At 39.1% G+C, this 14348-nt stretch overlaps 1 protein-coding gene across 1 annotated transcript in view; it reads left to right on the top strand.

Moving 5' to 3' along the window:
• The window catches only part of TRIM44 (tripartite motif containing 44), a 120669-nt gene that overhangs the window by 60568 nt on the left and 45753 nt on the right, over nucleotides 1–14348 (top strand). The window contains exon 4 of the mRNA XM_058663176.1: nucleotides 6159–6178. Coding sequence (XP_058519159.1) covers nucleotides 6159–6178 — 20 coding nt within the window. The remainder of the gene's footprint in view (nucleotides 1–6158; nucleotides 6179–14348) is intronic.

Raw genomic sequence — 14348 nt, 5'->3', positions numbered from 1 at the left:
ATCATTGTTATTTTGTAACAGAAATGAAAAGGTTTTACACTTATAGGGATATTCACAAACAACATAGTCAGGCATTTAGAATCTGTAACAGAGTAAGCAAGTAGTACCCTTCCCCACTGGAGACCACAGATAGAACTCTAACTGCTTCCTCTTAACACCTGTATTAACTAGACCATGTCTCTTCCCTTGGGAGTCAATGTATAGAGCTTTAATTCACTTGTGCACTGGATTTATGAGTTGGTGCCCCTCATCTACTCTAGATAGATTTGTGGAGACCGAGTATAGTCCTGTCCTGTGATTGGTGCAGACCAGAATAGCATGGCAGACACTTTATAAAGTTGACATTTGGACTACAGACCATGAAACTGATCCAAGACTTGCATTTTGAACCTAAACAGATTGACTGCCTAATTACATAGTATATTTAAATAGGAATCAGATTCTTGTGATTCAGGACACAGCCCCAAATTACTCATCAAGAATATAGAAAATCCCACCTGTAATGAGAAAAGACCTTTAATGTTTGCTCAGTCCAAGATAACACAGTTGCTGGAATTGTCAGGTGAGCATTTAAAACTTACTTTCACAAATATGTCTCACTGGACAATTATGGGTATTCTGTAAACAGATGAAAAATATAAAATCTAAGCAAAGAAATAGAAATTATAAGAAGGTACAAATAGGGCCCAGCGCGGTGGCCTAGTGACTAAAGTCCTTGCCTTGCACGCGCTGGGATCCCATATTGGTGCCGATTCTAATCCGGCAGCTCCACTTCCCATCCAGCTCCCTGCTTGTGGCCTGGAAAAGCAGTTGAGGACAGCCCAATGCCTTGGGATCCTGCACCTGTGTGGGAGACCCAGAAAGATGTTCCTGGCTCCTGGTTTCGGATCAGTGTAGCACCGGCCATTGTGTTCACTTGGAGAGTGAATCATTGGATGGAAGATCTTCCTCTCTGTCTCTGCACCCCTCTGTATATCTATCTGCCTGTCCAATAAAAATAAATAAATCTTTAAAAAAGAAGAAGGTACAAATAAAAATTTTAGAACTGAAAAATATATACCTAAACAATAAATTTACTGGTTGAATTCAGTGAGCCTTTGGAGATGAAAGAAAAGATTGGAGAATTGAAAAATAGATTGATATTGATCCAATCTAAGAGTTAGGGAAAAATTCATAAGTAATTTAACTGATTAAAGAGATAAAGAGAAATGACACAATAACTATGACAATAATTTGAGTGAAACATTATGTCTCCATTTATGTCTGATTTTACATTCTCAGAAATTTTAGATTTAGTTTAAAAAGTCTTTAGTGGATTTTGTTATCCCTTGGTGTTTAATCTTTCTGTTGCCATTGAAATTTTATAAATATAGTTTTTCAGATTTTTTTATGTTAGTGTATGAAATGCAATTGGATTGTATTTATCCATTTTGTATTTTTTAGTTTTGTCAGATTTGTCTATTGGGTATGATAGGCGTTTAAAAATTCTTTATAATAGTGACTTGTTAGGATTTTCTACATTAATAATCATTCTATCTACAAATAGAGACAGTTTTGCTTTTTTTTTTTTTTTTGTAGTCTGCATGCCTTCAATTTTTGTCGCCTAAGGGCAGTGGCTACAGTTTCCATTGCAGTGTCAACAGAAATGGTAAAAACGGGCGTGCTTGTCTTGTTCCCAATCTTAGAGGGAAAGCATTCAGTGTATTACTATTAAGCCAGTGCATTTTGTAGATACACCTTATCAGATTGAGGAAACTTCAGTTCATAACAAGTTGAGGATTTTTTTTTTATCACTTGTGTGGAATCTTTTGTTTTTTCTGCATATTTTGAAATCATGTGTTTTTAAAATTATTTTGTTGTAAGTCTGTTGATGAATTTTACGCTTTTTTAAAAAGAGATTTTATTTATTTTTATTCCATCTGATGATTCACTTCCCAAGTATCCACAAAGGCTGGAGCTGCGCCAATCCAAAGCCAAAAGTCCAGAGCCTCTTCTGGCTCTCCTGCGCAGGCGCAGGGTCCCAAGACTTTGGGCTGTCCTCGACTGCTTTCCCAGGCCACAAGCAGGGAGCTGGATGGGAAGCAGAGCTGCTGGGATTCGAACCAGTGCTCATGTGGGATTCCGGTGCATGCAAGGCAAGGACTTTAGCCTCTAGGCTACCAAGACGAAGGGCCCTAATTTTACACTTTTGAGCTAACCTTGCATTCACGAAACAAACTCCTGCTTGATCAGTTAGTTAATAATTTGTTAAGAGTTTTTGTGTCGTTTCATGAGCAACGCTGGTCTGCAATTTATATTTTTGTGGTGTTAATGTGAGGGTTATTTTTGATTCAGATACAAATATTCCCTTTTCCTGTGTTTCCTTACTTTCTCACCTTTAGTTATTTTATAACCTTCAAAAAATCAGATATTGAAAAGTAGTACGTCTTTATATCATGAACATTTTCATTTTTGTTCAGTTTTGAAAATACTGAGTAGGAATGAGATACTTTTAGAAAAGGTTCAGTCTTGAAATGTATCTGTATATTTTTTGTCATTCTCGTTTTTAGAAAATATGAATTTGCTCTTTGGAGTTGAATGTCACGTTTCCAGCATAAGCCATATCCATAGTGCACCATTTATAAAGTCCACTTACTTTCTGTCTTTTCATAGTGAAAGGAGTGCCATTCACACTAAGCTGAATGCAGGTGCTTAGATTTTTGTAATTTATTTTTCTGTACTTTGCATGTTCGATTTTCATCAACATTATTGAATGTGGAAGCGTTCAAATTCATTCTCATAAAGGCAGTAACTCATGGAAAGCAACTGTTGTTCCTTTTGCACACATGTTTTGTTAACTGTGTTATTATAATTAAATGTGTGACAGATATAAATTGGTTTGGTTGTTAGGGAGCAACATTTCCAGTGGTGGATGTAGAAATGGGAGTTTGCAGTGCAATGACGTCTACCAAGCAGACGCATTCAGGATTACTTGCAAGGAGGGATTTGGGGACACCGCTTAATCTAATATTTATATAATGAAAGTTGTTGAACAGACATCTGCTTTTAGTAGTCTTCAAATGAGAGTTCGCTCATGATGGGAGTAAAAATTAGTCTTTTATCCACGTAGATATGGAGGACAGCATAGAATTACCCCCGTCAGACCATCAGTGAGGAAACGTCCAAGTAAGGTTTCATCTTAAAAGATGAGACAGGGCTTGGCAGCGTGGCCTAGTGGCTAAGGTCCTCGCCTTGATCCCATATGGCCGCTGGTTCTAATCCCGGCAGCTCCACTTCCTCTCTGTCTCTCCTCCTCTCAGTATATCTGGCTTTGTAATAAAAATAAAATAAATTAAAAAAAAAAAAAAAAAAGATGAGACAAATTAGCCAATGCTTTCATGATAGAGATATGCATTACAAGTAGCAGCATTAATGTTTGCATATATTTAGTATTACTGTTAACATTAACAGTCTTGAATGTGTCTTGGCTTATACACAATGCTAGTATAATTCATGGGTGTGGGTATGTTTGTATTTCATTCATGCCACAGTAAAAATCACCCTGTTCTGCCCCAGGCTTCGTAAGTAACTAATGTTTATGAAAAACACAAATCCTTAATTAACAGAAATGGGTGAACAGACAGCAAAACCTTATGCTTTCTGTCGGAATCTTTCTGTGCTTTCCCCAGTGTCCTCTGGAAATTTAATTGAGAATGTGAGAGAAGTGAAATAATTGCTTCCATTTTTTGAATACCTAATGTAAAACAGTTCCTTGGTGTTCTCGTGTTTTTGTGTTTATTTTAGTACAGATAAAGGCCCTTTGAAGTAAGAATTAGGATTTCCATGTGCAGATGAGGAGCTGAGCTCTTGGAAAGTTTAGTAAATGGTCACAAGCTTGATTATTGGAATTAGAGTACTAGAACTTGAGACCATCTGCCTATAACTCAGAAACCCATCTCACTATAGCACCAAGATAAGTAACTGTAAGGAGGATTTATTCTGAATCATTGGAGAAAGTTTAAAAACTTCTTCTCCATGAGGTGCTTCTAGATAAGCATGTTTAAACATCCAATGATAATTGAAAAATTCTGTTGAGGCTTAATTGTGTTATTATTGGTAGTTATGTAATTCAAATTAAATTCAAATTTTATAACTTTTTCTTGCTATGTTATAGTTCTCCTGAGACGTCTTAGTCAATTAAAATGCAAAGAAAGCTTCCATCATCCTTATATCCTCCCTGCACCACTTGCCCCACTTCTCTCTCATTGGATTAAAAGTGATAGCATCCTTACAGGATGAAAAAATCCCTAACAGTCTTCTAAAAATGACCTCCTTGTTCTGCTCAACCTCCAGTGGATAGTCTGATTGAAATTATCTTTCTAGCTGCGAGTGTCCTTTGTATACTGGAACTTCTGACATTTCATTTTTCCTTTTCATATTCTCACACCCTATGTTATCTTCTGCCCAGCACACATATAAGCCCGTTGACCTCCTCTAGTTTGACTGAACTCAAGGTTCCTTCAACAATACCATTTATTTCCAACTGTTGCACCTCTTCTCCTGCTGTTCTGTTGACTTTTCCACTTTACTTTGTCAGCCTAAGAAAATACTACTAACTCCTCAAGCTTTCTTTTCTTTCTGCAGTAGTTTGATTCGTAGAACATTGTGTTTATGCGTTTGGTAGAACTCTTAACACATTTATCTATGAGTGGCTAATTCTGTTCACCTGTTCGTTTGCTCCTAATTGAGAATTCCAAGAAGATTGAATCGTTACGGGTTATTTAACTTGTACCTTCAGTATTTATACATAGTAGCTTCTTAATCACACTGCTGATATTGATAAATACTCTATTAAATATACATTGGGCTTGATATTTATAAACATTATTTAATGGTCATACTCATCCTACAGAAGAGAAAATTGTTAATCTTTTTTTTAAATTGTTCATTCTTATTAGAAAGGTAGATTAGATTTATGGAGAGAAGGAGACACTGAAAGAAAGATCTCCCATGTGCTGGTTCACTTTCCAAAAGGTCACAGTGGCTTTGGGCATCCTTTATTCCTTTCCAAGGTCATAAGCAGGGAGTTGGTTGGGAAGTGGAGCAGCCAGGACTTGAACTTGTGCCCATATGAGATCCTGGCACTTGCAAGGTGAGGGTTTAGCCATTGACTTACTGTGCCATGCCTTACTCCATTTTGCAGATTAGGAAATTGTAATCAGAGACAAAATAGCTAGAGTAACAAAGCAAGCAAATAATGGACATAAGATTTGAACAGTTTTTTTTTTTTTAACTGTAACTGATTTTCCTTTATACCAACAGAAATCATTCATTCATCTTATGTTGAGACCACCCATGAATAGCTAAAGAGGATGTTAAGAGATAGTCTTTCCCTAAAAGCACGAGTAAGGTCTTGGGAAAAGCTTCAGAATCATTTGAAAAATCTTACTTGGTCAAGGAACGAGACTTAAAGGAATTTGCTGTGATAACTACTGCTAATGTCAGGTCGAGAGAATCCAGGATCTAGAAGAATAACGCATTGTGTTTGCGGAGTGGATGGGAAAGAATGGTGTGACTCATCCAGAGTTAGGATGACAGTGTTACAGAGGAGACCTTTGGGTTCTAGATTAATTAATTACCATGTCCCCAAAGGCACATAGCTGCCAAGTATCAGAGCTCGTACAAGAATCTCTAGGCCATGAACACAGTTCAGTACCCTTTTCAATGACAGTATGCTACCTATTAGAATTGCTGCGTTCGGAGAAAAATTACTGGAGCAAGCAAGGCAGAAATGAGTCTGAAGAAAAACAGCTTGATGCTTTTGAAGCCGGTCAGCTTTTGCCCAAGACCTGCTGCTATTTTGGTGCTATGGGTCTGTTCAAACCTAAATACTGCAAGCCATACAAATAAAAAGGCAGGGCTGTTATTTAGGCCTCCTGGGTCTACACATTCGCTTCTCTGCTTGCCAGGACAAATTATCAGTTCATCTCTGCAGGGCAGTTTGGACACAGGATGGTAATAACCCTTATCTTAGTCCTTAGATGTCTTCTGGTTCATCTTTGTTACAATAAATACATAATCCTTTCTCCAGGTTGAGAGAGGAAAGGGGAAAATGAAAAAATCTAAATTGGTTTCTGCCACTTATGATTTCTAATAGTTTCTTTCTCTTTGTCTTTTAGGGTGACGAGGAAGGACCCAGGTAAGATCACATTGTTGCTGCTTGTTCACTCTCAGAATTGAAGTGGAGTGATATCTGTGGTTTTTTTAATACCCTATGAAATATGAACAGCCAAAAAATTGCACAGAAAATGAATCTACATCTTAAGAGAGGACTTTGAAGATCTTATTTTGTATGCCTCCTGTCTGCCTCCCCAACTATGTCATTTCTTGCCTGTAACCTTCAGATAAAGGTAGACTTGAAAGTATATGATACACTAACTTTGTTTTGTTGCTTGCTGCATTGAGAATACTTGGCTAAGAGTAGGCACTACATTTGAATGGTTAATTAATCTATCAGGTGGACAGATTAGATAAACTTGCACATTGTTCTTTTTTTAATTGAAATTGGATTGTCTTTTCTTCAGTGGGCTCTGGATCCAATATTCTTTATTTCAGACCTATGACATCTTTGTGTCAGACCCAAGACACCTATACAATTCATGTTAGGCTAAAGGCATTGTGACAAAGCTTTGTTTAGGAAAACAAATTGCCTCTGTGCTTCTTATGCAACAGTGTTGTATGCAGTCTAAGTACATTCCACTGCTCCCTGATCCTTGCAGTAAACAGACTCTGATTAACTTACTTTTCCTGTCATATGGCTGAAACAGTGAGAACAGACTTTAGGAATTGTCGCAGCTCTAGCATCAACATGATCAAGGAGTATTAATACAAAATAAGGTGCAATGCCTGGATGGATGCTGTCTGCCACATGGGTTTAAGGACTGGGAAGGCTGAGAGATCTCTGAAAGGTCTTGGAGGCCAGTGCTTCTCAAATTTTAACTTTTGTGGACATACCCCACCCCCTTTTTCCCAAATGGACAAGTAAAACCTCAGTTGTGAAAAGAAAAGGTTTTCTTTGATTAAAGTTGGGGGCTATATTCAGAGGTGAATTCTGTTCATCACAGTAAACCTCGAGCGGCTTCTGTAGAGATCTGAGTTTCTCAGAACTCTGCTTGAAAATCCCTAATCTAGTCCCAGTTCTTCACTAAAAGAAGCTAAATTAATTTTGAGTAAAATTACTCATCTTGTTTTTATGGTCATGTGCCAGAATCACATTGATTAGAAGAGTACAAAGACCTTATGAAGAGATTAATTCTCTTCAAAGATAGCATTCATTGTGGGATACTGGCTTTAGCTTTTAATTGCAAATTCTTTCATGTCATTTTGACAATACAGTGTTGAGATGTGGGCTTTGTTTGCTAGCAACCAACATGCCAGACTGCCTCTCTTGGGCCAGGTTGCTGTGAATGTCAGCAGGATTCTGTTGGACTGAGATTTGACACAGCCTTTTTGCACAGTGAGCATTTGAAGAACATGTTCCAGTTTGGCCAAAAGAGGGAGGAGAAATCAAAATTTCTTTTTAACCTTTAAATTCATATTTGTTGGTTCCATTCAGTTTGTTTGTATTTTGAACTACCATTTGGCTGGATTTATTGCAGTTGATGCTTCAGGGAGGATTGCCTTTGATCTGAAATTCCTCTTGTTTGTAATATGCATTTTGCCATTTCTACAAGCCAAATAAAATTTTGTTCCAGGGTCTTCTGTATTAAATGAGGGTTGATGTGTAAAGGAGGCAAAATGGAAATTTGAATCTGTGCAGGGGCAGTGGATGAGAAATGAGTTTGAAGATGCTGTTTTGGTTCAGTTTGTGTCTTCATTGCCAACATTCTTTCCACACAAACACTTCCCTGCTATTGATACAAAATTCCAAGGAGAAATGGATTCTAGCCAGCATGCATAGTAGGAGGAGAAAAGAAAGTTGTCCTGTCCTATGGGAATGTGTTGGCCATTTGTCCATCTTCCTTTCTACTAGCTGGAATCTCGAGGATTTGGTGTTGACTTGCAAGTTGCTTGATAGGAGATGTAGTAATTTGGGTCATATCAATTCCTTGTCCTGGATTTTAATTGTGCAGCTATCTTGCTAATTAAACTAGCTGTAGCTCCCATTTACTGAACATTTATCATGTCCAAAGTGGGTTTTGTATATTCTTATTTAGCCCTGACATAAAGCTTAGGATGTAGTTTCCATCCTGCGCTCAAGCCTTTCGGACTGTCTGCAGGAGCCAGCACACTTCTCTGTGTGTGAGCCTGTGTGAAAGCCGAGAGGATTCACACACAGTCCTCAGAGGATCACTCCAATCCTGTTCTGCTTCTCTGGGAGTTCCTCCTTGCTTTGATGTTGAATTGCCGTGTTCTCTGTTTTCTGTAAACTGCTTCTCTGCTCCTCAGCCTCTGTTACTCTGCAGAGCTCGCTCTTTTGAGTAGTCATGCAGTGTCTTCTTAGCATCATCAGCAGAGATGCTCTCTGGTGAGCAGCAGCCCAGGCTGGAATAGCTGCCCATTGCTTCTTCATCAAATAACACACACCTCAAAACTATGACACACAGCCCTGGTGTGGGAAGGAGCCGAAGTCCTAATTGGAGCGTGTGGGTATTAATTGCTATGGTGTCATCATTGAAGAGCCTATCTTTGAAGCTCAGAGTGATTTTTTTTTTTTTTTTTACAAGTAAGAAAGGCAATTTACACTTTTGGCAGCAATTTTCTCTCTTTGCTGTGCTATTATGGGAGATCTTGTGTTTGCACCCTTACATGCTAACTCTTTCTCTACTCCTGCTGGAGCTTGTTGAGAAGGGTATGTATTTGAGAAGAAGTGGCTGTAAGATATGCTTGTGTGAAAGCTGTTGTGAAGTAGGAGGAAGTCAGAGAGGAAAAATAGCCTTAAACCCTGGTGCTCAAAAGGAGGTAGGGCAAGACCAGGACTAAATTTTGATTCGCTGTTGAGGTTCTTTGAAAAACAATTTTAACTAAAAGGAAAATGAGTTTGTAATAGTAAAAGTTATACTTGGAACTTGTGCCTGGCTTTTATTCAGGCAAAATGGTCCTGCTGAGATCATTGTGAATGTGAATGTGATCAGACAGCGACTGTGTTGTGAAGGATTCAGATCTGAAGGAGATCAGCTGCCTCGTTTACATTCTTGGTTCTGCCTGGGACTGACAGCATCTTGCTAGGCAAGTCATTTAGCCTCCTGTGAACAGTGGTCTCACCCCCTCCTGCTCCCATGTCCACCTAGTTTTGAGGACATTGTATTGAATATGAAGTGGAGGATCGGATATTGTGGTGCAATGGGTTAAACTTCCTTGTGATGCTGACATCCCATATGAGCTTCCAACCTACCTGACTGCTAGTGAGCTGGGAAGATAGCCCAAGTACATGCTCCCCTGCTACCCACAGAGCACACCCAGATGATGTTTTGGTTCCTGGTTTTGGCCTGGCACAGCTATGGCATTGCAGCCATTTTGAGCAGTGTATAGAGGATAGAAAATCTGTTTATGTTGCTCTCTTTTCACTCTCTCTCTCTGTCTCTCTGTAATTCAAATAAATGAATTTATATTTATTCATGAGGTGTGGAAAGAATCTTATAGATTGTGTAATCTGATAGAATTTTTGAATCTTCATTTTATTTCTTTAAACATTGTTTTATAATTGCCTGCTATATATTCTTTGTTTTCCTTGTAAATGAATCAACCATATATTCTTAGAGTGTTTTCTGTTTCTACCTAGGTTGTAAGTAAAAAAAAGGACTAGGTCAGCAATACACTTCAGTTTCTTTTGTCCTCAGATCGCAAATTCATGAGTTGATTGTTTTGTTATCACCATTTGAGGAGACCCATCTGGAAGCCCAGGGCCCTGACACTAATAGTTGTGATGTGGACTGCAAGTATTAGGGCTGCTTATAATAGAGTAGGGTTCCACCATCCAAGTTGGCCTTAGTGCTCAGTATCTTCTTAGGGAGATGACAGCTCTTAGTGGTCAGTATCTTTTTAGGGAGCCTGAGCTGACTGGTTTTTTGTTTTTTGTTTTTTTTTTTTTTGGTCATCCTGATTGTGTCTTACCTTAGCTAGAAGAAGGGGAAGTTATGTTACATGTTATGCTGCCAGTATGTATCAAAAGTAAGCCACCTTACTAAAATAGTTTACTTTTAGGTTTTTCTGTGAGTCACAATTTTGTGTATGTTGGTGTATTAACCAAAGGATCCACTCAAAGCTAGGAAATTCAGCCGAAGTGCCTCTAGCTTATTGCATCTGCCTCCAACTAGAAATGCTGACTGGGAATAGCCCATATTCCACACAGCAGCCTGCTGCCTCTGGCTCTAACACCAAGATCAGGGGCCCGGGTGTCACCTCGCATGCTCAGTTCCTGCTCTGGTCAACTTTTGTTTGCCATCCAGTACAGTAGTTAATGATGCGTATGAGGATAATCTTATTTCTGTATTTGGCCTCAGAACTTATCAGGATAACGTTTTCTGATAGATGCTCTAGTCCTTAGCACCTCAGAAAGGAAAAATTACAGAGGAATTTTCCATTCATTTATTCAGCAAATGTCTTAGAGGTATATTATATGTGGTAGGCTTAAGAGATATGAAGATGGCTAAGATTTTGTCTTTGCATCTGTAGATATCAAAGTCTAATTTGAATGAGAGTTGAATAAGCCATTTTAATTTCATATTGAAGTGCAACATAAAAAACAACAAATTGCTTATTGAGTGGCAGCTGTGTTTGAGCAAATATTTTAAACATTTGCATGTATCATTTATTTTTCACAACAGCCCTAAAAAGTGCTTGATAATACACTACCTTCAGTTAGCCTCTGAAATGAAAAGCTGAGTTGCAGTGAGGTTATACATTCCTGAGATCAGACAGCTAACAGTGATGGAGCCAGCGTCCCTGCTGTAATAGTCTGACCCTAGAAGAGTGTGAGTTCTTAACCAATGCACTAGAATGATTCTCTAAAATAAGTATGTCGGATATAGATAAGGATTCAGCTAATTCAAAAGAAAAACAGACAGCATTTCTTTTTGACCATGGAAGGTAAATAGGGCTACATTCTGCTTTTCCTACTTTCAGCTGGAAGGAATGTGAGGGCCGTCTAAGCAGAGAGCCCAGCGCATCATGAGGTTCAGGAATGAAAACATACATGCCATGTAGAGAATGCTAACAGCATGACTGCTCTGGGCAGGAGCTAAGACTAAAACCTGGGTTGAGTCCAGCCTGCACAGAATCTGTTGTTGCCATGTGGAGATGCCAAAGGTTTGAATTAGTATTTTTTTGTTGTTAGTATTGTTTTCCATGATACAATTTTGTTGGTATAGGGATTCCCCTCTCCACCCCCCTTTCCCCTTCCCCATTTTCCCCTCACTACCATTTTCCCTACCACCATTTTCCCCCATATTATTGTAATAGTCCTTCAGCAACAGTCACAAGTCCAACATTCTGCTATTTAACTTTATCTCAGCATTATAGGTATTGGCTATGTGGAAAATCTAGTATTCTATTTTTCAAGATATATTTAATAGTTTCATTGGGAGTCCTGCTTATATTTGGGAATAGAGTTGCATATTGCAGTGTATCTTCATTTTCTGATACGCTAGTCTCCATTGTATGAGACTGTTATGTAGATTCTCATCTGTGAGAATATATGTACATACATATTTACTTACATATCTTTTTTTTGTGTTTTACATTTCCTGTATTTGGTTTGCCATTGCTTTCTCCATGTTAAGGAAATTCTATTTTATTAGTACATTGAATATGTCTTTTAATGCAGCTTCTCTTTCCATGCCTTCAGGAATTCCATAACACTTATGTTCAACCTTTTCATGATGTTTCTTAATTCTTGGATGCTTTTCTTAGCCTTACTCAGTTCCTCTTCCAGCATTCTGTTTCAGCGTTTTTGCATGTGCTGTTTTCCAGTTCTTAAATTCTTTCTTCTGTCTCACTCATTGTATTATTGAGGTTTTCTGTCGAGTTTTTAATTTGCTCTTAATTTTGACATTGAAATAGTCTTTTGCCCCTTTGCAGGGAGGCATCGGTAATCTCATTCATTGGGTCTGTGCCTCTTTTGCTGTTGGCCATTGCAACTCATATTAGCCTCTTCTCCTTGAGGCCAAATTTTAAGCTAAGTCACTTAGAGGTCTAGAGGTCAGCTTAACTGATCCGCTTCTGTGCCTGGTTCTCTGCTTGCTTCACTGTGCCATTTGCTCCATCCAGTTGCAGTCCTGGACTCCCATGCTGTGTTTCTGTCACAGCCTCTGCAGCCAGGGATCCTCTCCTAGGTTGCCACTCTCTGCCTCTGTGATGCTGTGTTGTGGCTGCTATGTTGTTAACTCAGCCTTTCTCCTGCTCATCAGCAGAACCCTGGGTTAGGGAGACACTAGATTTGACTTTAAATTTGAACTCAGGGGCCCGGTGGCATGGCCTAGCGGCTAAAGTCCTCGCCTTGAACGCCCCGGGATCCCATATGGGCGTCTGTTCTAATCCTGGCAGCTCCACTTCCCATCCAGCTCCCTGCTTGTGGCCTGGGAAGGCAGTCGAGGACGGCCCAATGCATTGGGACACTGCACCCGTGTGGGAGACCTGGAGGAGGTTCTTGGTTCCTGGCATCGGATTGGCACACACTGGTCTGTTGTGGCTCACTTGGAGAGTGAATCATTGGATGGAAGATCTTCCTCTCTGTCTCTCCTCCTCTCTGTATATCTGACTTTGTAATAAAAAAAAGTAAATAAATCTTAAAAAAAAAAAAAATTCGAACTCAGGGCTCTCAGTGGCACCCATTGTTCAGATTGTTTTTCTTTCCTCTTCTTGCTGGAACCTGCTAGCAAGTAAGTCTGGGAGCTAACTAGACTTATTTTAGATGGGATCCATTGGATGCCAAGTCAGTATCATTTTCCTGGTACGACCAGTGCAGTGAATTCTCTGGCGCTGCATTTGTGAAACTCACTGTTATCCCTCCCCACACCATCCCATGCCCCGCAGGACCTTTGCCACAGAACTCAGAATGGCACCCAGGGTGGCACTGGTGGGGAGCTGGGCCCTTGAAATCTATCTACCCCATCCCTATACCTGTGTGAAAGGGCTCCGCCACTCTGCTTCTGCTCATGATTGGATTAAACAAATTCGTAGGACCTGTATTCTATGGCTTGATTCACCTCCTGCATCCTGAGTGATATCCCCATCCCACCTGACTGCTGGTGCGGCTCCGAGTGACACTGGAGCATCTGTTTCCTGCAGTGCCACGCGTTGTCTTCGCTGCTTCCCTGTGTCCTCAGGTTTCCAGGAGTCCCTCTGCTGTCATCCTGCCCACTCATATTCCTGGGATCATGCTCTGTCTGCTTTTCCTCTGCTAATTCCTCTCTGTTCAATTTTTTTCTAATTTATTTATTTGACATTATTTTTAAAAACAGTGATTATGTGGTTGATCAGGTTGGGAAAATTGGGTGAATTCATTGCTTCCAAATTTGCTAATTCTTTTTGTTGTTCCTGGGGTAAGGGGGGAAACAAGGGAAAACCACTCACGACTCTGTTCATTTTTAACCTGTCCTCACCCTATTCTGCCATCTTCATAATCTTGCATTTTTTCTAATTACACTGTACTTGTTGCCTGTGTCATTAGTAGAAAAAAAATGGAATATTATGGATTTCCTCCTCTAATCAGATTTCGTGATTTGCTGTGGATAAATTGTTTGCTTTCTTTATACCTCAGTTACCCAGCTACTTACATCTTATTATGCCCAATGGACAACTACGCTGTGATGTATTGAAGTATTTTCCTTTTGGGTTTGCTCTTTCAAATGGAAAACCCACCAATTAAGATACATTTGTTTTAAGAGGAAATTAATTGGTTTATGTCCTACTTATTCTATTTTGTCTGCTCCTACCTTCTTGCAATTTAGAAGTAAATCTGACAAATAGTTACCTAATTTCTTTTAAGTTAATGGCTAAAAACTATTAAATCAACGTTTTTCAAATAGAGTTAAGAGTATAAATGTTTTTTACATAAAATTAGTAAAAAAAAAAATAGGTAAATTGATGTGTACTACGTGGTGTCCAAATTATATCCAGTGCTAAAGCATCAAGTTGTAGCCGAGTCTCCTCTTCCTTGTTGGTCTTCAAAGTCATTTTGGACTGATATCAAGCAGAATATGTTCAAGGAATTCACAAATTCCAGTCTGTTTTACAGCTAACTAAATTTAATATTCTTGACTATATACCCCTCACTTTCGCACAGCCACAGCAAAATTGTCGTTCATAGTGTCTTTTTTTACTTTAGAAGAAACCTGCTAGTCTCAAGCATGTTCTTTTCTTAAAGGCAG

This window comes from Ochotona princeps, chromosome 4 (genome assembly GCF_030435755.1).
Source record: "Ochotona princeps isolate mOchPri1 chromosome 4, mOchPri1.hap1, whole genome shotgun sequence".
NCBI classification, from domain to species: Eukaryota; Metazoa; Chordata; class Mammalia; order Lagomorpha; family Ochotonidae; genus Ochotona; species Ochotona princeps.
Note: the sequence above shows the minus strand (reverse complement) of the source record. Positions and strands in the feature narration are given on the sequence as shown.